General features: G+C 42.2%; 1 protein-coding gene across 3 annotated transcripts in view; it reads right to left on the bottom strand.

Moving 5' to 3' along the window:
• LOC119862273 (transient receptor potential cation channel subfamily V member 6-like) overlaps positions 1-27,469 on the bottom strand; it is a 161,996-nt gene that overhangs the window by 96,206 nt on the left and 38,321 nt on the right. The window contains exon 15 of one of the 3 annotated variants that reach the window (XM_038418692.2): positions 24,052-26,437. The exons of the other annotated variants lie outside the window; for them this stretch is intronic. Within the exon in view, the coding sequence (XP_038274620.1) occupies positions 26,158-26,437 (280 nt within the window). The 3' untranslated portion in view covers positions 24,052-26,157. Of the gene's footprint in view, positions 1-24,051; positions 26,438-27,469 lie in introns of those variants that run through there. 3 annotated transcript variants of the gene reach the window in all.

The following is a 27,469-nucleotide window of genomic DNA, read 5'->3' as shown; positions in this document are numbered from 1 at the left end:
ACTTGAATAAATATGTGGACCGAGTTGGCATCGGGCTTTGTTGCAAGGATAGGTTCCTGGGTTAGTGTTTTTGTTGTGGGGTGTGGTTGCTGGAGAGTATTTGTTTCAGGTTGGGCGGCTGTCTGTAAGTGAGGACTGGTCTGTCTCCCAAGATCTGTGAGAGTGAGAGATCATTTTTCAGGATAGGTTGTAAATCTTTGATGATGCGCTTGAGAGCTTTTAGTTTGGGGCTGAAGGTGACAACTAGTGGCGTTCTGTTATTTTCTTTGTTGGGCCTGTCCTGTAGTAGGTGACTTCTGGGTACTCTTCTGGATCTGTCAATCTGTTTTTTCACTTCAGCAGGTGGGTATTTTAGTTTTAAGAATGCTTTGTAGACATCTTGCAGGTGTTTGTCTCTGTCTGAGGGATTGGAGCAAATGCCGATTGTATCTCAGAGCTTGGCTGTAGATAATGGATTGTGTGGTGTGTCCTGTATGGAAGCTGGAGGCATGTAGGTAAGTATAGCAGTCAGTAGGTTTCCAGTATAGGGTGGTGTTTATGTGACCATCGCTTATTACCATAGTAGTGTCCAGGAAATGGACTGCTTGTGTACTGTCCAGGCTGAGGTTGATGGTGGGATGGAAATTGTTGAAATCATGGTGGAATTCCTCAAGGGCTTCTTTTTCATGGGTCCAGATGATGAAGATGTCATCAATATAGTGCAAGTAGAGTAGGGGCATTAGGAGACGAGAGCTGAGGAAGCGTTGTTCTAAGTCAGCCATAAAAATGTTGGCATACTGTGGGACCATGCGGGTAACCATCGCAGTGCCGCTGATTTGAAGGTATACATTGTCCACAAATGTGAAATAGTTATGGCTGAGGACAAAGTTACAAAGGTTCGCCACCAGATTTGCTGTGACATTATCGGGGATACTGTTCTTGATAGCTTTTAGTCCATCTTAGTGTGGAATGTTCGTGTACAGGGCTTCTACATCCATAGTGGCAAGGACTGTGAAGATCACCAATGGATTGTCCACTTTCAGGGGACACCATCATAGGGCCTAATCATATCAGCCACACTATCAGAGGCTCGTTCACCTGTACATCTACCAATGTGACATATGGCATCATGTGCTAGCAATGCCCCCTGCCATGTACATTGGTCAAACTGGACGGTCTCTACGTAAAAGAATAAATGGACACAAATAAGAAGTCAAGAATAATAACATTCAAAATCCAGTCGGAGAACACTTCAATCTCTCTGGTCACTCGATTACAGACCTAAAAGTCGCAATTCTTCAACAAAAAACTTCAAAGATAGACTCCAACAAGAGACTGCTGAATTGGAATTAATTTGAAAACAGGACACCATTAAATTAGGCTTGAATAAAGACTGGGAATGGATGTGTCATTACACAAAGTAAAACTATTCTTCCACGTTTATTTCCCCCACCACCAGTGTTCCTCACATGTTCTTGTAAACTGCTGGAAATAGCTCACCTTGATTATCACTACAAAAGGTGGTTTTTTTCTATTCTGCTTGTAATAGCTTACCTGATCACTCTCGTTACAATGTGTACGGTAAGAGCCATACACTGTGTATATAAAATCTTCCCCCTGTATTTTCCATTGCATGTGTTCGATGAAGTGAGGTGTAGCTCACAAAAGCTTATGCTCAAATACATTTGTTAGTCTCTAAGGTGCCACAAGTACTCCTTTTCTTTTTGCAGCTACAGACTAACATGGCTGCTACTCTGAAACAGATTGAGTAGTAAATTATTAGCAACTAATAGTCAAAACAGTAGCTACACTGAATTGTTTGCAAACAATCCCTTGGTAACAAAATCATGACTAGGTTACATTCAAAATATTAGATACAGCCTTAATGTGAATGAACAGATTCAGCAAAATGGAACTCTATATTTGGATTATTTGCAAAGAGCAGGAGAGGGTAAATGTGCTGAGTAAATTATCCACTGTGACCAGTTTAGTCAGGTTTACTTCTACATAATAGCTGCAATTATTAGATGAAGCATTAACTTGTTTGTAGTCAGTTGCATGTCCATGGTGATGAATGTCAGTAATAGAATCCAGAACTGATTTGCGTTCTTCAGAACATAGCTGAGCCTTGCTGGATCAACAAATGGAAAGAAAAAAAAAACCCAAACAAACTACAAAGAATACAACAACACCCTATCCCTCAGCATTTATTTCTCTCTGTAAAAAGGACAAAGGCTGTGTACTAGCAGAGAAGTACCCGGATCTAATTTCTTCTCAGACTAGTGAAAGCAGAATGGCACTACAGTCAAAGACACATTTTTCTAGCCAGACACCATCACATCTTCTGGAGCAACATCTTCCCCAGGAGTTTCTCAAGTTTACTAGCTGTAAATTTGTAGTGAAGGATCCATGTGTCCTGAGCTTTGTTTTCCCCTTTGTCCCATAGTGTGACACAAACTTCAAATTTCTACCAGGCCTATCAAGTCCACCATACTTTCCAGGAGGGATGTAGGATTTATAAAGTGTGTATGTTGGGTAAAGGAAATGCATATTGCTATTTTTCAGGGCTCTAGTGTGGGTTTTCGAAAATCTGAGCTTTTTCTTAAATCGTCAGTGCTTGAAACCTTGTGAATCTTCCAGAACTTTAGCTTTCATTTAAAATAAAAAGTTTCTGTCTCTCAGAGTTGTAAAAAAATAAGCTTGAAAGTGAGAAACCTAAATGTTCAAAAGCCAGAAGGCAAAGAAAATAACCCAAAAATGGCTTATTAATAAAATGTCGTTGTTTTTTGAGCATTTTGGATTGGAAATACTGGGAATAGTATTATTAATTTTGATAGGCTGATGGGTGAGAAGAGTCCATGGGTTATGATTTGTAATTGTCTACTTTGCAATGTTGCCTAATATTTTGACTTCTACATAGACCAAGGCATAAAGGAATGAAAAAAAAATTAAACGTTTATAGGCAGAAAATTAGAGGTTGAAAAAAATAATGAGTTAATGCATTAAACCAACTTCAAGCATTGAAAAATCATGAGTCAAATCCCCAACAGCATGAGATTGGGTTAAAAGTTAACAGATTTAAAAAGAATACGTTTTTTTAGTTTTGGGCTCATGTTTTCAAGTTTTAATTTGCAATCATGAGGGCTAGAAATTTACTCCAGACAAACAAACGCCCCGAAAAATCAAACCTGAGATTCTCATGTAATCACATGACTCCAGGAGCTGGGGCTTCGAGATAATCATCAAATATTGTGATCCTCATTATAAAATTATGAGAGGAGACCACTCTGTCTTACATACTCCCACAAATATGCATGTGCCCACAGGCACTAAAATGAAGAAATTGGAGCGGGAAAAAACCCACAAAACAATCAAAACAACAGGAAGGCCAAAGAGAAGCATGTGGCAGTGCTAGGCAGAGAAAACTTAGTGAGGCAGTTTGGAGACTCTTGCCTCCCCTAATTTTACTAACCATGGAACATGGCTCTTTTGTTCAGAGACTTGCATTCTCTCTCACCTCATACTCAAATTGTGCTTTTATTCCCAGGTGATTTGCAAAAGCAATAAAATGATGGTTTGTGCTTTTCTTTGCTTCTTTAGGATTAATAAAAAAGGTCTGTAACACTGCTTATTCGAATTTTTTTAACACTACATTTTTTCTCCCACATCTTTTATTTATGTATTTGGGGGCAGAGGCATTAGAAATTCACATCTTCTGTGTCACAGAAGGATTTATGTTTACTAGACCCTTGCCCTGATTACTGATAGTTTTGCTTGGATGCAGTGCTGATATAGGCTGTACTGAATCACTGTGGGAGGTTTATAGACTTCTATGTAGGGTGCGCAGGCAAAACACATGTTACAAAGGGACTTTAAAAGTCTTTGTTATTCTGGAAGAGGCAAGGAGACTCTGTATTGCCTTAAACAGCAGTGAAATTTTTGATGTTTCTGTATTCACTGCTCACTTACGATGATCAGTGAACAATGTTGAAGAGCTCATAGGCATCTGCTGCACCTTTGGAATATTTATAAAACCAAAGATGAGGTATTCAGTGAGGACTAGATTGCCTACTGGCTTTTCTACCTTTCAGCAGGGGAAGACACCTGCTGCCAGACCTTAGACTCTAGATACTGAGCACAGCAGGTGTGCATCACAGGTCAGAGATATTCTGTTCTTCCATTTTGTGCTTATTTATTGGCAGTTTGGGGGGGGGGGCGTGATAATGTAATATAAATCATTTCATTAATTTTATTTTTTGCATGTTGAAGGAAGGGGGACACTTTGTTTGGGTGCATGTGAGGTCATGAATTTTCCATTGGAATGATTTTTCTGATGGAAAATGAATTTCTGAAAAAGAAAATTTTTCTCAGGAAAATTTTCATTTTTGCTGAAAACTGTTATTTTTCCATTGTGAAAGTAGACAAATGAAACATTTCATTTCAATTTATTTAGACTGAATCAGAATATTTTATTTTTTGAAATGACTTGAAACATTACATTCTCAATCAGTTCAACCAAACTTGAAACTGTGTTTCCATATCTTTGCATTGCTTCATGGGACTTGTAGTTCAGGCCCCAATTCTCTCCTACGGGCAGGGCTCCTCGGAGAACTATATCTTCCCATAATTCCCTCTGTGCTGTGTGTGACACTGGCAAACCAGGTGCCAGCTTATATCTAGGTCCCCATGTCACACTTGGATATTCGTGAGTTGTAGCTCACGAAAGCTTATGCTCTTGGATAGTGACAGTTACTTACAGTTAGTGCTGTGACATTTTATTGAGGCTTCAGGGTTGTTAATGCTGAGAGTGCTGCTGTTCTTGGAACGCTAATGTCAGCTGCACTAGCAGACAGATCTTGATGTTATTCATAAGCAATACCACGGTTCAGTGGTGAAGGCACTTGACCAGGTTTTTTGTTGACAAAGCACAGTCCTGGAAGCTTCAGGTACACTAACACATGCATGCCTGTGACAAGGTACCTCTTCAATCAGCCATCCCCTAGCCTAGTACAAACTTGCCCCTAATATAATTTTTCATTCTATACATTGATACAACCAAGTTACATATTGTACTCCAGATGCTGTTAGTTGCCACCTGCTAGTTCGAACAAAACATCCTCATTATCCTGTCATCCCATCCTTATCTTTACAAGGAGTCAGTGTATTCTTGGACCATCTCTTAGGAATGTATTTATGTAGTGACTTGAGATATATGTGTGTTTTTGTACCATCCTCTCTGGTTAGCAATGTGTTCACTTGGTTAGCTGACACCAACCAAGCGTGTTACTGTTCTGCCAAGGCCAGGCCTCCTCTGGTTCACAGCGTTTGGTTCATACTAGTAGTTATGCCTACGGTCCAACAGTGCCAACACATACCTGGAACTTGTCTGGTTCACCTGAGTGTTAATATTATTAAAATGGTTATTAGCGTTATAAAAATGTGCTTAGTATTTAGACTTTATTGAATGCTTGTAAATTGCTGCATGCATTAATCTCATTTATAACAATTGTATCCCATTCTGACATTCCTCTCTGGTGTTATGGGGTGTGTGTCTGTGTGTGTGTGTGTTATTCTTTTTTTTTAGTTGTGGGCTCATGTTTTCAAGTTTTTATTTGCAACCATGAGATCTAGAAATTTACTCCAGACAAACAAACAGCCCCCAAAATCTGGAGGATCTCTGATGAGTGCTGCATTGGTGGGGAGGAGGGGTGCGGCTGTGTTGTGAGCTGGTGGGTGTGACGTTCCCTTCTGGTGTTATCTGGACCAGTGATCTGCTGGGTCACTCCAAACCTTAACTCTGGGATCCAGCCTTATCCTACCCTGCTCTGCTGTGAGAACCCCCACTCCTGGGCTGTTCATGCACAACCTCTAGCATGTAAGTTGCTCCTTGGATTGTGCAACCGAAAGACACTAGCCAATACCTCTGGTCCCAGACACAATCCTAGGAACCTCCATCTTGCAGTGTCCAGTTATGCCCGCTGGATGCTGCAAGCTTATCTGAGTTTGTCAATTTAACAAAGAAATTGATATGGACCAGGATTGTAATCCCAAGGGGAGTCTCTGACATGCTTCAAACCAAATGCACTGCTTCAGGTAGAATAAACAAACAGATTTATTAACTACAAAGATAGATTTTAAGTGATTATAAGTCAAAACATAACAAGTCAAATTTGGTCAAATGAAATAAAAGCAAAACTCATTCTAAGCTGATCTGAACACTTTCAGTGCCCTTACAAACTTAGATGCTTCTCACCACAGGCTGTCTGGTTGCCCTTCAGCCAGGCTCTCCCCTTGATCAGCTCTTCAATCACTTGGTGGTGATGTCTGTAGATGGATGTGGAAGAGAGAGGAAGAGCATGGCAAAGGTCTCCCCCTTTTATCATGTTCTTTCTTCCTTCTTGGCTTTGCCCCCCAGAGTCAGCAGGGTATTGACGCCTAGGCTGACAAGGCCTAGGCCTAGGCCTAGGGTGGCAAAATTTAAGGGGCGGCAAACTGATAATAGCAGCCAGATGCTGCTTCCCCCTGGCCCGGCCCCGCCCCAACTCCACCCTTCCCTGCCCCCTCCCTGCCCCTATTGGTCCCCTTCCCCAGATCCCCGCCCTGGCCCGGCATCCACTCCTGAACGCACCACATTCCCCCCACTTCCCACCTCCTTAGCAAACCTGTTTTGTGCACAAGAACTGGCAGGGAGCGGGGAGAAGCAGGACCTGGCAGCATGCTCAGAGGAGGAGGACTCATTAAGCCACGAGGACTCATTTTCAGCCTCATAACTATATACATGAAATTACAACCTATAACATTACTATAACAATGAGTACTACAAGATCAATGCTCGGTATATCATGAGCCTTCTGAAGACACCTGACATGACGCACTTTGCGTTAGATACCACACAGTCATATTATAAGGATTAACATGGGGGTGTAGTATGTTCCCACAAGGTAAAGAACATCACACCCATATTGTAAGGTAATATTTGAGCATTTGCATTGTAAGGCTCTCTAACTATATAAATCACCAGAGGGAAAAAAAGACAGTAATTAGTGTGGAATGCTAGCCTATAGCAAAAGGGGTTATGTTCTGCCCCACAGATAAGGCCCATCAACACCAGCTTGTGGAACATCAAAGAGGACAAAAGAATTTGCTGATTGCTTTCTCTCCCCACCTCATAAAGAGAAGTAAATTCCTCCCATCAGCTAAGCTGATAGGTCAGAAAAGGGGTGGGATGGTAATAAAAGTCCTTGACAAGGAGCAACTGTATGTTTCTGCTTCTTGGTCTCTAGAGAGGCAAGGATTACTAAACATAAGATAAAGATCTCCAGTGCTTAAGAACATAAGAATAGCCCTAGTGGGTCAGACCAAGGGTCCATCTAGCCCAGTATCCTGTCTTCCGACAGTGGCCAGTGCCAGGTGCCCCAGAGGCAATGAACAGAACAGGTAATCGTCAAGTGATCCATCCCTTGTTGCTAATTCCCAGCTTCTGGCAAACAGAGGCTAGGGACACCATTCCTGCCCATCCTAGCTAATAGCCATTGATAGACCTATTCTCCATGAATTTATCTAGTTTTTTTTTTTTAACTCCTGTTATGGTCTTGGCCTTCACAACATCCTCACAACATTATCTGGCAAGAAGTTCCACAGGTTGACTGTGCATTGTGTGAAAAAATACTTCCTTTTGTTTGTTTTAAACCTGCTGACTATTAATTTAATTTGGTGATCCCCTAGTTCTTTTGTTATGAGGAGTAAATCACACTTTCTTATTTACTTTCTCCACACCAGTTATGATTTTATAAGTCTCTATTATATCCCCCTTAGTTGTCTCTTTTCCAAGCTGAAAAATTCCAGTCTTATTAATCTCTCCTCATATGACAGCCATTTCTTACCTCTAATAATTTTTTTTTGCCTTTTTCTGAACCTTTCCCAATTCCAATATATCTTTTTTTTTTTTTGAGATGGGGCGACCACATCCGCACTCCATATTCAAGATGCAGGTTTACTATGAATTTATATAAAGGCAAAATGATATTTTCTGTCTTATTATCTGTCCCTTTCTTAATGATTCCCAACATTCTGTTTGCTTTTTTGACTGCCGCTGCACATTGAGTGGATGTTTTCAGAGAGCTATCCACAATGATCTCTTTCTTGAGTGGTAACAGCTAATTTAGACCCCAATCATTTTATATGTATAATTGGGATAATGTTTTCCAATGTGCATTGCTTTGCAGTTATCAACACTGAATTTCATCTGCCATTTTGTTGACCACTTCACCCAGTTTTGTGAGATCCTTTTGTAGCTCTTCGCAGTCTGCTTGGAATTTAACTATCTTGAGTATTTTTGTATCATCCACAAATTTTGCCACCTCACTCTTTACCCCTTTTTCCAGCCCATTTATGAATATGTTGAATTGGACTGGTCCCAATACAGACCCCTGGGGGACATCACTATTTACGTCTCTCTGTTCTGAAACAGACCTTTTTTTTAAAAAAAAAAAATCTTTGTTTCCTATCTTTTAACCAGTTACCAATCCATGAGAGGACCTTCCCTCTTATCCCAGGAGAGCTACTTTTTTTAAGAGCCTTTGATGAGGGACCTTGCAAAGGCTTTTTGGAAATCTTCCCCAACAAATTATATTCATCTATGTGTCTGACAATTTCGTTCTTTACTATGAAAAAAGAAAAGGAGTACTTGTGGCACCTTAGAGACTAACAAATTTATTAGAGCATAAGCTTTCGTAGTGAGCTGTAGCTCACGAAAGCTTATGCTCTTATAAATTTGTTAGTCTCTAAGGTGCCACAAGTACTCCTTTTCTTTTTGCGAATACAGACTAACACGGCTGCTTCTCTGAAACCGTTCTTTACTATGGTATCAGCCAGTTTGCCCGGTAATGAAGTCAGGTTTATCAGCCTATAATTGCATCACCGGTGTCCTTTTTAATAATTGGCATCACATTAGCTATCCTCCAGTCATTTAGTACCGAAGCTGATTTAAATGATAGGTTACAAAACCACAGTTGGTAGTTCTACAATTTCATATTTGAGTTTCTTCAGAACTCTTGGGTATATATAATCTGGTCCTGGTGACTTATTACTGTTTATTTTATCAATTTATTCCAAAGCCTCCTGTAATGACACCTCAATTTGGGCCATTTCCTCAGATTAATCACCTAAAAAGAATGTCTCAGGTTTGGGAATCTCCCTCACATCCTCAGCAATGGCCTCTTACTATTCTTCCTATCTTTTCTTTTCATCAGAATACTCTGCTATTGTACCTTTAATATTGTCTCTGAGAAATTGCTAACTCTCCTGATTCCTTTTCCTTAGATTTTCTTCCCATTGGACCTTACCTGAGTCTGTTGTAGGCTTCTTTTTTAAAGTTCATTTTCCTTATTCTTATAATTTAATGATCACCTGTACCCAAATTGCTTTCATCCTTCAGATTTGCAACCAATTTCTCTCTCTTACTCAGAATCAAATCTAAAATGGCTTTCCTCCTGTTAGTTTTTCTAGCTTCTGAAACTAGAAATTGTCCCCAGCACATTCCAGGAATTTATTGGAGACTGTTATTATGCCACATTACTTTACGAACAGATGTCTGCATCGTTAAAATCCCCACTTGCTACCAGGTCTTTTGTTTTGCATATTTCTATTATTTGCTTTAGTTTGATGGCTGGAAACAGTCAAGGAAAAGTTGGAGTTTTGTTGTTTTCTGTTTGCTTATTTCAGGTGAGGGAAATAGAAACAGTAAAATGTAAAAATGAGAGATGATGAAGGAAAGGTAGGGCAGGCCAAATTGAAAGCAGCAGAAAAGAAAGAGGAATGCCAGCATCAGAAATGGCAAGCAGAAATGAGACTGAAAGCAGAAGCAGTAGCCCATAGAAAAGCTAACATGGGAGTGAAAGAAAAAGAAATGGAGCTGAAAGATAAAGAGGCAGCTGCTGCTCTGGAGGCTGAAGCCCAAAAGCAAGCCAGGGAGACTGAAGAGGCAGCACACAAGTGAGCCATGGAACTGAAAGACAAAGAGGAGAAGGAGAGAGAGAGGAGATATCAGATATCAACTTTTGTGAAAAGTTGATGCCTTTTTATTCTGTGTACTGCACACTTATGTGTCTAAAACCTCTACCTATCTGCAGAGTTCAGCAGCCATATTGTTCTCAGAGATGGAGCATACTGTGCAAAGGAAACACACTTACTGTGCTCTATTGTGTGGAGACTTTCCTTTTGTTCTTTCTTATTATTTTCCTTAACTGAAAATAAAGTAGACAATCCTTGTGTACTTGAGAAAATGGTATCAATTCATTAAATGGGTGAAACTGCTTTACTTAAATCAGTGCAATCTCCTTTAGTGGATACTCATTTTTAAACTAAATTGATATAAGGCACTATCAAAGTGAAATTAGTGTGTCCACATGAAGGATTATACCAATTTAATGAAATCAGTTTCTAAACCAATTAAGTGAAATCGGTACCATTTTCTCTTGGTGACCGGGACTTATACTGAAAGTATTTGTTTTGCTCTTTATGTATGGAAACTTAACATTGTCCTCATATGCCAAAGGACTTCTCTGTTTGTTCAAAGGTACCTCAAAATGAAATTCCTCTGTTCTTCTCATTATTAATATCCCACAGACATCCCCATCTTTGAGTTCCTGTCTTGTGTCTTCCCTTCTTTATATTATCTGCGGGCAGGGAACAAGACTACATATTCTGGAAAGCGTTGTATCACACATTTCCAATGCTTTATACACAGTTTAAATGTAATAATCATCTTTAGGTGGAAAGGGAATTTTATAGACTCAAGTAGCGATCTTTGCTTACCCAGAAGTGGGTTTGAGATGGAATTCCCTTCTCTCTCATCCTCAAGACATATTGGGTTAGGGTTGTAGGATTGAGTGAGGGATAGTCCATCGCCAGATCAGAGTAAGGGATTTAGCTCATTCAGCCAGTTTCCCTGGACTGCAATGGGAGAGGGAGGAATGGTGAACATTCATTCTTACTGTCTCATTCTGTGTTACAGTTACCTGCACACACTTCTACATGCAAAGCTGCAGGATTAGGAACTGACTGGCAGCTGCTGTAGTCTGATGAGTTGCACAGCTCTGAGGGCTTTAGAAAGAAGTTTGTAAAGCCACCACATACAACCAGTGCATTTCTTGAGTTATGTCTTTATATACAGGGGAGGGGTCGGCAGGTGTGGATTTTCTGACTGCTGACCCACTGCAGCTCCGGAGGGGTGAATGTAGCTGCTCTTGAAAGGCAGGTAGGGCTGTGTGGCCTTTTCTACAATTCAAAGAAAGCTGTTTGAGCAGGGCACAAAGTGAAGGGTGATGTGGAGAGAAAATAGATATAAAAAACCACACATTCCCTCCTGTTAAGCTGCTCCTGCCTTGGGTTTCTTTAACATATGGAGAAAGGCAGATTCACATGCATTTCTAAGGAGTCCCCTCGCAGCTGGTTTAAAACCTGAAACTTTCAGCACCAAGACCACTGACCTCTCTGTCCTGAGTAAAGGAGTAATTCTACTAGCTGCTAGCAGTAGCTGCTTCATAGACTAGCTGAAAAAAAAAGAGCGAGATGTTCATATGGACAGACACTTTCAAATATATGAGTTTCAACAGTACTTAATCCCTTGTAACTGCAAGTCTTTAATTTACTATTGTGAAAATTTTATTGATGTACAATTTCTAATAAAACCATCTTTCCACCAGGATATAAAATTCTTGACCCTATGTGGCCATTAAATAACTGCTGATGTGATCCCATCAAAGTAAAAGGGTATTGTAACACAGAGTAGCTCTGAGGTTGTGGTCAAATTCCAGCCTGCAGTTTCACTTGTTTTTGATTTTTGTATGCTGGCCTAAGATGTTTTATAATGTGGCTTGTGAAGGTTCCTTCCCCACTCTGAACTCCAGGGTACAGATGTGGTGACCCACATGAAAGACCCCCTAAGCTTATTTTTACCAACTTAGGTTAAAACTTCCCCAAGGTACAAACTTTTATCCTTTTGTCCTTGGACCTTATGCTTCCATCACCAAAGTGTTACACAAAGAACAGGGAAAGAGCCCACTTGGAAACATCTTTCACATCTTGGAAACAAATATCCCCCCCTACATCCCCTTTCCTGGGGAAGGTTTGATAAAAATCCTCACCAATTTGTATAGGTAAGCACAAACCCAAACCCTTGGATCTTAAGAACAATGAAAAAGCAATTGGGTTCTTAAAAGAAGAATTTTAATTAAAGAAAAGGTAAAAGAATTACCTCTGTAATCAGAATGGTGAATACCTTACAGGGTAATTAGATTCAAAACATAGAGATTCCCTCTAGGCAAAAGCTTAAGTTACAAAAAGACACAAAAACAGGAATATACATTCCCTCCAGCACAGCTTATTTACCAGCCATTTAAACAAAACAGAAATCCAACGCATATCTAGCTAGATTACTTACTAAGTTCTAAGACTCCATTCCTTTCTATTCCTAGCAAAAGCATCACACACACAGACAGACCCTTTGTTTCCCCCCCTACAGATTTTAAAGTATGTTGCCTCCTCATTGGTCATTTTGGTCAGGTGCCAGAGAGGTTATTTTAGCTTCTTAACCCTTTACAGGTAAAAGGACTTTGCTTCTGGCCAGGAGATTTTATAGCACTGTATGCAGAAAGATGGTTACCCTTCCCTTTATATTTATGACATGGTTGCACATACTTAAAGAGTGTCTGTATTCCACTGCAGAGAAGGCAGCATATCAAACACTGTTGCCAGATCTCATGATATTTAGTTTCAGAGTAGCCCAAACAGCTAAATTCAAGAGAATGCTTGAGAAGCTCAGCTTTCATTCTGTAAAAAGAGCAGGCTGCTAACTTTCAGGAAAAGTTTGAAAGAGTGAAGTGCAACCTAATAGTTAAGCAATCAGAAGGTAAAGAACCCCAAATTGAATATTTTAAAAAAATCTCATTATTTTCATGTGCCTGGAGTTGGAAATACTAGCAATGGGTAAAGTGATCCCTTACCTGTTTCACAGGAATATTGTAATAAGGAAGTTGCTGGTGAAGAAATATAGTCAAAGCTTCACACTGGGGAGAGGTGTGGGGATGAGAAGAAACATTTTCCTAGCTGGATCCTCTGGGAGGCTCCAGGAAACATGGTGGGAATGTAGAGTCTGCATCGGGGTGAAAGTGGGCCACTACAGAAAGAAGCCGGCACCAGCCCGTACGCAGTCGAGCACTGCCATGGCAGTGCTTTAATGTCGTTGCTGCTTTTGCCCCCCCTCCGTCCCCCAGGCTGCCGATGGGAAGATAGAGGGCAAAAGGGGCATCTGCCCTGGGGTTGGCGATTTAAAAGGACCTGGGGCTCCATGGGCCAGGCAGTGCAGATGGGGTGGCTGGGGGAAGCTGACCCCCCCAGCCCTGCCCCTTCCACACAAGGCCCCGCCCCCTTCCAGGGGCCCAGAGCTGGCTCCCATACCAGTAAGAGATTAGTATTACTTTCACCCCTGCTCTGCATCCTTCTTAAACAGGGTGCAACATCCAGTTCCTTGTATGCCCAGCCAGATCTCCTGCAGAAGGTTGGGGTGGCTCTTCCCATTTCTCCATTCTCTTGGAAGAAGCTGGCGCTGGCAGCATCATTAGCTCTGCTGAGTGGTAACCATTCTGATTACAGGACATTTATGGGGCCCAGTCCCTGCATGGTACGGGAGGGAGACACCATGTGGCAGCTGTGCACTATCTGACCTTAATGTTTCCTCAGCATACTGGCAGGAAAAATGGACCATCAACTTTATACAATCTTGTTTCCTCCTCCCCCCACAAACAAAGCAAGATGCCTCTTTGAACTCTGATTCATACTTTATAGCTAATGGAAACATTTCCTAGTGGGTTGGTGCCTTCTAATCGTGGTAATACTTCTCCTTGTCCCACCCTCGCACTCTCCCCCTCATTAAATGAAACTGATGAAGATTTATGAGTGGATTGAATAACATGCTTGGGTTTTGATATGTAGCCTCCTTGTGGGACTCTGCCTGCAGTCTCATTCTGCTGCAAACTTCCTGGCTTTGTAAGCCAGCCTACTTCTGCCCAGCTTGGCTTCTTGTTCAGTTAACCTTGGCTCTCCCTTCAGGTACAGTCAAGAACCTGAATTGAGCCCTCAAGCCCCTATTACCTCTTCAGAGCCTGTGTGGACTACACCCCCTGTCATATAATTCATTTAAGAAAGTGTTCCTTTTCCTCAGGATTTAAGCCACTCAGATGTTATGAGGGCAATAGCATGTTGCGACATCATGAAATGGCTTTTTTTCCCTGTAGGCAAAAGTTTAAAAATTGGTGGCAACCTGAACTGACCTTTTTCCCCAAAAATTTCCTGCTGCTGCACTCTGCTGCTGCTGTCTCTGGTGCACTTTCCTTGGTGATAACAATGATGGGAGTGACAGTGTAGCTAGGGCTCAGGCAACAGCTGGTGTTTGAACCACTATGTTGTCTAGCCCTGCTCACAGCAAGACTGTCTTTGTGTAGATGGTGTCATCAGATGGAAAGAACAGAAGTGCAAAGTATTATTTCAGGAGTGCAAGTGCCCTAGCTTCAGAAAACAGAAGTTATGTGGCTGTTCCTCAACATTTCAGAATCCAGATTCAGTCAGCAATTTAAAAAAGCCCTCTTTCCAATGTCTATAGAGCTTTCCTGGCTAGCATGCATGGATAACCCTCTCCATAGCTAGAAGTAGAGCCCTGAAACATGGCTTAAGAGTGCTAGGCTGGCACAGTATCTGATGTTCTGGGAAGCACACAATGACCTGAGCAGTCTGTGCTGAGGATCCTTTCCTACCATTCGGGGTCAGCCAATGAGCAGAGGATGGTGATGATGAGAGCATGAGAGCAATTTGCCAGTGTTTAGGCAGCACCACGAAGCAGTGGGAAAGGTTGAGTCAGACATACTTCACACTCAGTGCCCTTTTGGAGCAAGGTGCCAAGCCAAGGTGGGGCTCAGACTCAGTGACCTTGGAGGAAATGGAGTCTCAATCCCTTTAATGACAGTTTAAACCAGTTCAGGCTGGGCTGTTTATTTATCATATCTTCCAAACAAATCCAGTGCCTTGTAAAAGAAGGTGAACTGAGAACAAATCTCTGTATCCACAGAACAGGAGCAGCACAAGCAGCAGCCTCTCACTCCCCTCTTGGGTTCAGTCTCCAAGGCCCATGCAGTCTTTGGCCTTTCTACTGAGCCTGCCAACCACAGGCCGCTTAGTGATGTCTTTTGTTACACCCACTAGGAACATGACAGAGACCCAAAGTGACTTCACACAGGCCAGCAGTCATCCCTCAGATGACAACATTTTTCAGTTACCACCAACATGAACTGGACTTGAACTAGAGAACCCGTTGTGTCTAAATGCTCTATAATCACATTATCTGAGCCAGACAGTCAAACTAATTCAGAGGTCTCCTACATCACAAGTCAGGGGAGTCCAAGGCAATCATCGGGGTTGGGAATCAGACGCTGCTGACCTCAGGTCCTGGCACTGCACTGTTTTGCTGTGTTTCTTGGACAAGTCATTTGATTGCTCTGTACCTTGGTTTCCCCAGCTGAAAAGCAGGATAACATCTACTCAGCACGAGGGGGCTGGGAGGGGTATTGTCTTTGAACATGTGAAGGCAGAAGTGTGAACTAAGTGTTCTTAAGCTCTGAAGTGGCAGGATTGGGGGAGAAAACCAGGCAGAGAGGAACAGAGAGGGAGCACAGAGGGTTGCTGAGGGATGTAAAGTAGAAAGAAGCACAAAGCTCTGTGGGGCGGAGAGGGGCAGGCAGATACCAGCTCCCTGGTCGGGGGTTGCATATGCTGGTGAGTTTTAGGTCATTTTCTTAGATGTGTGAATTGAAAAGATAGAGAAAATTGCTTACAAGTCACTAGAATACAACAGACATGGAGAATAGCACCCCCTTTGCTGTTATTTCCTTAGAGGCAGGGCCCAGTTTATTCTGTGTCCATGGGATTTGTCATGAAGTTCACCACTTGCTGCAGAACCATATTGCAGAATCTTAATTTTATATAAAAAATTGTGTATTCGCCTTTATGGTTGCAACATGAACCTTGGAACTGTGAGGAGAGAGTAACTGATACAGCCATGGTCTCCTGAGTTTGCACGGGGCCTGAAACAATAGTGCCAAGAAATGTAAACTGCCCAATTCATCTCAGTCAGCGCTCCATGGACTCTGCAATTAAACAGCCTGGGAATTTGCCATCTGTTTCACAATAGCATAGAAATTCAGCATCCCTTCCATTTTTCTTCAACTAGGCCCTGACACTTTGTTTTCTGTCTCTGCCTACAGCTGCCTCTTGTTCTTCAGTTTTCCCTATGAGGGGACATTAATTGGGTTTGAGTGCATGTTCTCTGCACTGTTCTTTGGAGCCAGGCATTCAGGGGTCAGGGAGATGGGTTTGGAGCCCCTCATACAGCCAAGAAGCCAACATGGAGCCTGGCAGGCTGGGATTCTGGCCTGGAGTCCAGAGCAGCCACGATCTGGGAGTTGAATGAGCCACTGGAGCTGCTTACAAACTCCCTCTGTCCTTGGTATGCATAAGGATGGAAAATGCTTCTAAGCCAAAGTTTACAGACAAATTCTCAGGAACTAGGCCTCAGGCAGTAGAGCTAGCTACCTGAGAGCATAGTGGAAAAATGCATCATTAGAAATAATCCCTGTCAAATTTTACATCAATGAGTATTTTTACCTGAGCTATAACTGTGTTTGTGTAGGGTAGGTGGGCGGAAATGGCAGGTGTTTCTTGGCAATCTAAATTGAAATTAACCAGGTCAGGTTTGCAAATGGTGGGAGAGCAAGCAGCTATGGAGACCCCTTCTCTAGTGATGAGAGGAACTTTCATCCTCCAGCAGCCATTTGGTCTTTGGCCTCTGTGCTGAGGAAGATAGCCAGCTGGTTTTTGTGCTGGGGTGTTGGTTTCCTTAGGAATAAGGCTTAGACTGTGTAAATATTTCATTTCTTACTATTTTAAATAGAAAATCCCCAGCTCAACTGAGGACAGCTCTGAAGAGTTTCTAAAATCATTAGCCCTGGAGTTACAGGAATGAAGAACATTGCACTATCACCTCACCCTGCTTTGCTCTCCTAGCAAACATTCATCACTTTCACAGCAGAGAAAGTACCAGCCAACAACAGGCTTCAATATACAAAGAGGGAGGTGACCCTGCAGGCAAATTTAAGTTAGTTCTTCAGAAAGGGAGACAGAATGATGCACAGTCACTGAAACAAGTAACTGTGGAACGCACCCTCCTTGCATTGATCAACAAGTCATAAAGTAGAAGCAAGGTCAGATAACTAGTGATTGTCCTACCTCTCTCTTAATGTGCCTTTTGTCTACAGTTCTTTCTTGTGTCTTGGCTGAACTGGGATTGTAAGCTCTTTTTGACAGGGAATTTGTCTTTGGTATCGAGAAGTACCTTGTGGCAATATAGGTGCTCAGTTATAAAATGCCACCCTTCAAAAACAAAACAAAAATGCAGTAATGGCCCCAACCACTGCACTAACATTATTGAAGGGTGGAGTGTTTGGGGGCATTACTGGAGTGTTTGGGGCTTCTTAAACTCGATTAATGTTTGGAAAAAAGGTTTTAAAAAACAGAAGTTAGAAATACATCTTTTTATTGCTTCATGGAATATGGGTGAAGTGCTGTTGCACTTCTTAGCTGTATTGATTGTATTCTGGCAGATTTTCTCAAAGTGCCTATAGTATCATGCTGGCACTTTGTTATTGTTGTACATAAACCTAAATAAATAGTGGAAACAAAAGAACAAGCAAGTATCAGTACAAGGACCCAATTCTGCTTCCATTTAAATCAATAGGAATTTTACTAATAACTTCAATGACAGCAGGATCTGGCTCACTTAGGGCTGGGGCCTGCTGAATGCCCTTCACAGGTGTGGGGGGGGGCTGAGCTCCACAAAGGTTTGCGTGATTAGGACCTGACCTTGCAAGTGTTCCCCCAGGATCAATGTGCTTAGTCTTCTGAGTAACAGCTGAACAGGAGGGAAGATCCTGTGAAAACGAAAAATTTACAATCAAATCAATAGGTTCATCTTTTTTTTTTTAAAAAAAAAAGTCCAATATTGGGAAAGAAAAACACTGTTCTCTGTATCCAGTTTTGCAGATGCATGACTTTTTCTACAAAGCTCAATACCTAAATTTGTGAGAGTGCCCCCAAACTCAAATCAAGATAACGGTGTTTCTAGTGATGGGTTTGCCAGAAACTGGGAATAGAGAAACAAGGGATGGATCACTTGGTGATTACCTGTTCTGTTCATTCCCTCTGGGGCACCTGGCATTGGCCACTGTCAGAAGACAGGATACTGGGTTAGATGGATCTTTTGTCTGACCCAGTATGGCCGTTTTTATGTTCTTATGTCCCATTGCGCCATATGTTGCACATGCATGAGCTTGCACATACATATACACGCACAAACAGAGAGGAAAATATGTTCCCGTCCCCATTCAGTTATTCCAAAATCAAGCAAATAGGGGACCTTGATGTTATCGTCTGGTGATGATTATTTGAATGCTTTACAGTTACAGTTTGAAGTGAAGATTTTCTAAAATGCATTGTAATCAGTTTTTTGATGGGGGAAGAGGATGGGATAGGATCATAAAAATAACCAGAAACACACAAAAGACTCAAGTAAAGTCTAGTACTCACAGTGGCTGATTAGGGGATAATCACAAGAACTGTCATAAGCTATTACTCTTATTCAAACAAACAAACAAAAACACACACAAAGCCCACACATGCTTAATCTCTACATTTTTATTTTGAACAAAATTTACTTAATCAACAAAATCAGATCAAATTAGTTCATCCATCTTATCTCAGAGACATTTTCTGACCTACCAATTTTCCAGATACAAGACAAGATCTTAAAACCCTGAAGTTGCTTCAGTAGCAATTAAAGATTGTTTGAGGTCAACAGTTGGCAGAGTGGGGGAAAGAGGAAGGTGTGTTCTGAAATGACAACAACACTGGAGGAAAACAAACTGAATATTATAGCAATAATGATCATCTCTTCTAATCAGTACCACATTTCAGAATCTTGGGGCTGAATTACATCAGTGTAAGTGTTAATCCATATTTACAGAGGTAGATGAGAATACAGTACAAATGTGCAGTTTCGATCCAAAAAGTTTTAGTATAATCAAGGCACCCTCTTACCCAATGTATTTCCGCCAGCTTTCCCGACCCAATCAAGTTTCTGCTTCTGCAGAGTCAATAGAGGGACTCTGTTGAAGAGGGAGACTGCTTCTCTCATCACCAACAGAGCACTTAGCAGAATTATGATTGTGGAAGCTTTATGAATGATGAATAGGAAAGACATAGAAAAATACAGTGGATTTTCAAAACTTATGTGTAGTTTGTAGAGTTGCCAGTAGAAGAACTTTTTGACTGGAAACTGAATCAGCAACACAGACCATGAAACACAAAATATCATTGTTACGGAGTCACCATAAAAATCAGACTTTAAATTAAAGCAAAAGGTAGCTCAAAAAAACAGATCATGGAAACATGTTTTTTTTAAATAAAACCCTTTTAAGATTCAAATTGTTTAAATAATAATGAGATGGCTTAAAATTGCATTTGAAAAAAAGTCATCCTTACTAAATTTGTTAGTCTCTAAGATGCCATAAATACTCCTTTTCTTCTTACTAGATTAGAATCCTCTTTTAGGGCCTGATCCAAAGCCAATTAAAATTAACAGGAGTCTTTCCTGTGTAAGGTTCTGAGCCTGCCCAGAGACCTGATGTCATTGCAAGAATGTCAGTTTCATTCCTCAACTTCATTTAGCTGAGCACTGAAATGAACAGAAGTTCAGGGCACTCACCAACCCCCATGAGAAGCTCAGTTTATGGCTGGTCTGGGCCCCTAAAGCAGAGCATTTACACACTCCCGGCCCAGCTATTGGGGCCCAACCTTATTCCTATTGCTGTTAATGGCCAAAGTTCCATCAACTTCCATGTAAGTTCTGGTTATCAGGCATTTCTCCTAATACCAAATGCTGAGCCCACAGTTGGACAGGTAAGGGACTGAGGTTATTATTTTACAATTATTTTTAAAATTACAAGTATCTTTAATTTTAAATTCTACACAAAAGAAACTACAGCATTTGCTCAAGAAACTCCCTGAAAAAGCACAAGAACAAATCTGCACAGACACACCCCTAGAATCCTGACCTGGGGTATTCTATCTGCTACCCAAGATCCATAAACCTGGAAATCCTGGATGCCCCATCATCTCAGGCATTGGCACCCTGACAGCAGGATTGTCTGGCTATGTAGACTCCCTCCTCAGGCCCTACGTTACCAGCACTCCCAGCTATCTTCAAGACACCACTGAGTTCCTGAGGAAACTACAATCCATTGGTGATCTTCCTAAAAACAGCATCCGAGCCACTATGGATGTAGAAGCCCTCTACACCAACATTCCACACAAAGATGGACTACAAGCTGTCAGGAACAGTATCCCCGATAATGTCACAGCAAACCTCGTGGCTGAACTTTGTGACTTTGTCCACATCCATAACTATTGCACATTTGGGGACAATGTATACCTTCAAATCAGCGGCATTGCGATGGGTACCCGCATGGCCCCACAGTATGCCAACATTTTTATGGCTGACTTAGAACAACGCTTCCTCAGCTCTCGTCCCCTAATGCCCCTACTCTATTTGCGCTACATTGATGACATCTTCACCATCTGGACCCATGGAAAAGAAGCCCTTGAGGAATTCCACCATGATTTCAACAATTTCCATCCCACCATCAACCTCAGCCTGGACCAGTACACAAGCGATCCACTTCCTGGACACTACTGTGCTAATACATGATGGTCACATAAACACCACCCTATATCGGAAACCTTCTGACCCCTATTCCTACCTACATGCCTCCAGCTTTCATCCAGATCATACCACACGATCCATTGTCTACAGCCAAGCTCTACGAAATAACCGCATTTGCTCCAACCCCTCAGACAGAGACAAACACCTACAAGATCTCTATCATGCATTCTTACAACTACAATACCCACCTGCTGAAGTGAAGAAACAGATTGACAGAGCCAGAAGAGTATCCAGAAGTCACCTACTACAGGACAGGCCCAACAAAGAAAATAACAGAACTCCACTAGCCATCACCTTCAGCCCCCAACTAAAACCTCTCCAACGCATCATCAAGGATCTACAACCTATCCTGAAGGACGACCCATCCCTCTCGCAGATCTTGGGAGACAGGCCAGTCCTTGCTTACAGACAGCCCCCCAATCTGAAGCATATACTCACCAGCAACCACACACCATACAACAGAACCACTAACCCAGGAACCTATCCTTGCAACAAAGCCCATTGCCAACTCTATCCACATATCTATTCAGGAGACACCATCATAGGACCTAATCACATCAACCACGCTATCAGAGGCTCTTTCACCTGCGCATCTACCAATCTGATATATGCCATCATGTGCCAGCAATGCCCCTCTGCCATGTACATTGGTCAAACTGGACAGTCTCTATGTGAAAGAATAAATGGACACAAATCAGACGTCAAGAATTATAACATTCAAAAACCAGTTGGAGAACACTTCAATCTCTCCGGTCACTCGATTACAGACCTGAGGGTTGCTATCCTTCAACAAAAAAACTTCAAAAACAGACCTCAGCGAGAGACTGCTGAATTGGAATTAATTTGCAAACTGGATACAATTAACTTAGGCTTGAATAGAGACTGGGAATGGATGAATCATTACACAAAGTAAAACTATTTCCCCATGTTATTTCACCCCCCCACCCCACCCCACCCCCCACTGTTCCTCAAATGTTCTTGTTAACTGCTGGAAATAGCCTACCTTGCTTGTCACCATGAAAGGTTTTCCTTCTTCCCTCCCCCTGCTGCTGGTGATGGCTCTCCTTACAGTGTGTATGATAAAACCCATTGTTTCATGTTCTCTGTGTGTGTATATAAATCTCTCCACTGTATTTTCCACCAAATGCATCCGATGAAGTGAGCTGTAGCTCACGAAAGCTTATGCTCAAATAAATTTGTTAGTTTCTAAGGTGCCACAAGTACTCCTTTTCTTTTTGTGATACAGACTAACACGGCTGCTACTCTGAAACTACACATGATTGACTGGGATCTTATACTTGCTTACTTAGATATATTGTAAAGATATTTAGGTTCAAAATGTAGGGCTTGTTATTTTAAGAAGTTTCACTAACTCTCAAAATCTAATTTGAACCAAACCATTTGCACGAAGTGAAAATAATTAGGGGGTTTGTTTTTTTAAACATGAATGTTCCTTTGCCCCGTTCGGAATCCCAAATGCAATAGCATTGCCCAAGTTACAGGAGACAGAATGAAGCCGGCAGGTCAAGCCTTCCCATTCAGTATGTGTGAACTGCAAATTAAAGTCAATAAAAACAGCAGGAATGTCAAAAAGTCAGTTAGATTTTGAAATTCTTAAAAGATTTCTAAGTTGTTATAATTAGTAACATACATAAGGACATTTTTAAAAAAAGATTCTTTTCTCCTTCATAGTATCCTTTGTGTATTTTACAAAAGCTTCTCAGACCTCCATATTATATTTCCCCCTGCCTTGCTTTGCAAGTTTCTGATGTAAGAAAGGAGGAAAAAAGGAAGAAGGAGAATCTAGGGAACTACAGCCACACCTCAGTCCCTGGAAAAATCATGGAGCAGGTCCTCAAGGAAATATTTTGAAGCACTTGGAGGAGAGGAAGGTGATCAGGAACAGTCAACCTGGATTCACAAGGGCAAGTCATGCCTGACCAACCTGATTGCCTTCTATGATGAGATAACTGGCTCTGTGGATATGGGGAAAGCAGTGGACTTCATATATCTTGACTTTAGCAAAGCTTTTGATACAGTCTCCCACAGTATTCTTGCCAGCAAGTTAAAAAAGTATGAATCGGATGAATGGACTATAAGGTGGATAGAAAGCTGGCTAGATTGTCAGCTCAGTGGGTAGTGATCAATGGCTTTGTGTCTAGTTGGCAGCTGGTATCAAGCAGAGTGCCCCACGGGTTGGTCCTGGGACTGGTTTTGTTCAACATCTTTATTAATGATCTGGATGATGGGATAGATTGTACCCTCAGCAAATTCGTGGATGACACTAAGCTGGGGGGACAGGTAGATATGTTGGAGGGTAGGGATAGGGTCCACAGTGACCTAGACAAATTGGACGATTGGGCCAAAAGAAATCTGATGAAGTTCAACAAGGACAAGTGCAGAGTCCTGCATTTAGGATGGAAGAATCCCATGCACTGCTACAGGCTGGGGACTGACTGGCTAAACAGCAGTTCTGCAGAAAAGGACTTGGGGATCACAGTGGATGAGAAGCTGGATATGAGTCAGCAGTGTGCCCTTGTTGCCAAGAAGGCTAATGGTATATTGGGCTGCATTAGGAGCAGCATTGCCAGCAGATCGAGGGAAGTGATTATTCCCCTCTATTCGGCACTGGTGAGGCCACATCTGGAGTATTGCATCCAGTTTGGGGCCCCCGCTACAGAAAGGATGTGGACAAGTTGGAGAGAGTCCAGTGGAGGGCAACAAAAATGATCAGGGGGCTGGGGCACATGACTTACGAGGAGAGGCTGAGGGAACTGGGCTTGTTTAGTCTGCAGAAGAGAAGAATGAGGGGGGATTTGATAGCAGACTTCAACCACCTGAAGGGGGGTTCCAAAGAAGATGGAGCTTGGCTGTTCTCAGTGGTGGCAGATGACAGAACAAGGAGTAATGGTCTCAAATTGCAGTGGGGGAGGTCTAGGTTGGATACTAGGAAACACTATTTCACTAGGAGAGTGGTGCAGCACTGGAATGAGTTACCTAGAGAGGTGGTGGAATCTCCATCCTCAGAGGTTTTTAAGGCCCGGCTTGACAAAGCCCTGGTTGGGATGATTTAGTTGATGTTGGTCCTGCTTTGAGCAGGGGGTTGGACTAGATGACATCTTGAGGTCTCTTCCAATCCTAATCTTCTATGATTCTAAGGAGATTATGAATTGGAGGATTCAATGAGGCAAAGTAGCTCCAGTTAATGTCATAGTGAAAAACAGCAGAACCAATCACATTGGTCTATATTTCAACCCCATTTTTTGTACAGAATTTAAAAGTAACAGGAACAACAATTCATAGAGGTTTTACACCTACTGATCTCACTTGTCTTGTCCCTGGGGCACCAGTTTTGGCTACTGAGTCTTTACGAACACACAGGGCCAACTGGAGTCTACTCTCATTTACTCCTGTGCAATCCAAATGGCTTTAATGAAATTGTGCAGGCGTAAGTGAGAAGAGATATTGGCACTAAAAGTTTAAAGCGTGATTATGGTGACACCAGAGACAGAAAATGCACAGCTGACACTTGGAACAATCATTTTTTGATTTGCAAATAAAGCCAATCACAACTGGGAATTGCTAGGTAAAAATGACCTCATGGTATTCCATCTTAATTGCTTCTCAGTCAGATTTCCAACTTGTTGAAGAGCGCAGGCAGATGTGGAAAGATTAAGGAAGACTCCACCAACCCCCTTCCCTTCTCTCCTCCATTGATTAAGGAAATCAAATTACAATTACAGCAACAATTCACAGTTTTGGTACATGTGCAAAATCACATATTTCCCATTTTCATAAACATTTAGTGCAAATCCCTGTGGTTCAACAGGATGGGCTGGGAGTAAAGAGATGAAAAGAAGACCAACTCACATGACTTCAATTAATCACAGTATATCTAATACAAGCATTCATCTTAACCCAAGGGGGAAAATCTCCTCCTTAGGACTCAAGCGCACATTCAAGTAGGGGGGAAATAGTACATATAATTAAAATGCACATAACCTCAAAGGCCATGCATTTGGATATGGCACTAAAGTCTGCACCAGTCCCATGCAGGGGATAGTTTCTGTGAAGGGTGGGAATAACACAATTAATAAGAAAGCCACTAGTTTCTGTTCCTTCGCTCCTTGATTCTGGATCCCATGAGCAGTAAACGATGTCCTGTTACAATGGTAGGGTCTAATGCAAGCAAGCTACCTTTGGGTTCCCCTTAGACACAGAGTTTGACTAACAGGGCCTGTTACAGAGGAAATGTCAGGCTATAAATTGCATTCCAATTAGTTCTGCTATTGGGATTACACTGTGAGTTGCTGAGGGCATGAGGCCCTCCAAAAGGGCACCTCATTTCTTCCCTGTAGTCAATTTCCTGAAGGGAGGTCCTGGCAGAGAACTAAAGGAAGAGGTGAAAAAGCACTGAACCTGGAGTGAGGGACCATGTGGATGAATCAGAGTCACTTGTGGACCAGGTATCATTATATGTTGTTAAAAGAGACAAGACTTGTTTCCAAGTTGCCTAGCAATACCTCCACTGTGTCTCACCCAGCACTTGCTTCCCATGTTGATTGACAGTGGCCAGATAGCTCCCCCTTCCCCCTCATGACATAGCACAGGGTGAGCTGGAGCTGGCATGCCTCACCACAGCAGGCCCACAGCTGCGCCACTGATCTCCATGAAGACAGGGACCTGCAAGCCTACAGTCTCAACACAGCAAAGATAACAGCAGGCAGATATCAGACCATGAGCCAGAGACTTCTACTTTTCCATCGGAAACACGGCTCGGGACCAATTCACCTGGAATTTCTTTAGGGAGTCCTCGCACCAGCCCCTGCACCCTCTTAAAACTGGGTAAAAGTCCCAGCACAGAACGTGTGACATATCCTTAGGAAACCATCAGTCACATTTCTGTAACAAATATGATTAAAGTGCATTCATATGGCAGAAAAACACTCAGTCCCTCCTAGAGTAGCACTGTGGAAAATGCCACTAATAAAGGTTTGTCTTTCTTCAGGGAGGGACATCTGGCAGCTTCTTGAATGCCAGCTGTTACAGAGCTGGACAAATACCAAATCCCTCAACTCAGCTCCTAGCCAACACAGCAACAAGGACACATGGAAGAGGGGGAGAGGAGACTTGGGCAGCAGTGTCCATCTGCAGCATGGAGCATTCCTGTTGCATCTGGAGAGCTCTTAATAGCTATGGAGAATGGTGTCCATACTGGAGTTTCCACTGGCATCTGGAGAAGGTAATTGGTTCAGCACAGGGCATCCATGTTGTGGAGTCAGAAGAGATGTGTCTCAGACATGGTAGATCTCCTCCTCTTCCATGGCATGGTTGACTTCCCCTTGAAGTTGTCTGAAGGTGGTACGCCTCAGGATCTCCCAGCCACGGTGGGAACTGCTCTGGGATGTGCTCCGGGACACTGAAGGAGCAACTGAAGGAGCAAGGTCCTTCTTGTAGGGGATCTCCCCATCCAGGTTCTCTGAGTATTTGTCAAAGTTCTCTTTATCCTGGGTCTTAAATGCTTCTGTGTAACGATGCATCTTTTGCTTGTTGGGATCGACCCTGTCTTCTACCCTGTAAAAAGATGAGAAGAAGTTGAATACACCAGAAACATCCCAGCTTCTCAACAATCACTAGCAGCTCCACCAAGCAGCCCTCTCCCAATACCACATCCAGCACAAGGCTTAGCACATCCATGGGGGAACTTGTCACAAGCAGAGCTCCTTTAGCTTCCTCCTGTTCACACATACAGACTATTGAAGGAGACCCAACACCTCCCCTGGCTTCTATCCATTCTCCCCACTGTCCCAAAACCTTCACTGGCACTGTTTCCTCCCCGCTCCCCAGTTCTCTATCCCCTTCACTGATTTCCTAACCACACCTTCTCCTTTCCCTTTGACCAACTGCAAATTCTTGGTGGACTTGCTCGACTTGACCCCACATCTACTTTCTCTTCCCAAAAAGAACAAAAAGAAAAGGAGTAGTTGTGGCACCTTAGAGACTAACAAATTAGAGCATACGCTTTCGTGGGCTACAGCCCACTTCATCGGATGCATAGAATGGAACATATAGTAAGATATATACATATATATATACATACAGATAAGTTGGAAGTTACCATACAAACTGTGAGAGGCTAATTAGTTAAGATGAGCTATTATCAGCAGCAGAAAAAAAACTTTTGTAGTAATAATTAAGATGGCCCATTTAGACAGTTGACAAGAAGGCGTGAGGATATTTTAAGGAAATAGATTTAATATGTGTAATGACCCAGCTACTCCCAGTCCCTATTCAAACCCAAGTTAATGGTATATAGTTTGCATATTAATTCAAGCTCAGCAGTTTGTCGTTGGAGTCTGTTTTTGAGGCTTTTCTGTTGCAAAATTGCCACCCTTAAATCTTTTACTGAGTGGCCAGAGAGGTTGAAGTGTTCTCCTACCCGTTTTTGAATGTTATGATTCCTGATGTCAGATTTGTGTCCATTTATTCTTTTGCATAGAGACTATCCGGTTTGGCCAATGTACACGGCAGAGGGGCATTGCTGGCACATGATGGCATACATCACATTGGTAGATGTGCAGGTGAACCAGCCCCTGATGGCGTGGT

This window comes from Dermochelys coriacea, chromosome 1 (assembly GCF_009764565.3).
Source record: "Dermochelys coriacea isolate rDerCor1 chromosome 1, rDerCor1.pri.v4, whole genome shotgun sequence".
In the NCBI taxonomy this organism is placed as follows: Eukaryota; Metazoa; Chordata; order Testudines; family Dermochelyidae; genus Dermochelys; species Dermochelys coriacea.
The sequence above is the reverse complement of the archived record's forward strand: the minus strand, read 5'-3'. Positions and strand labels throughout refer to the sequence as shown.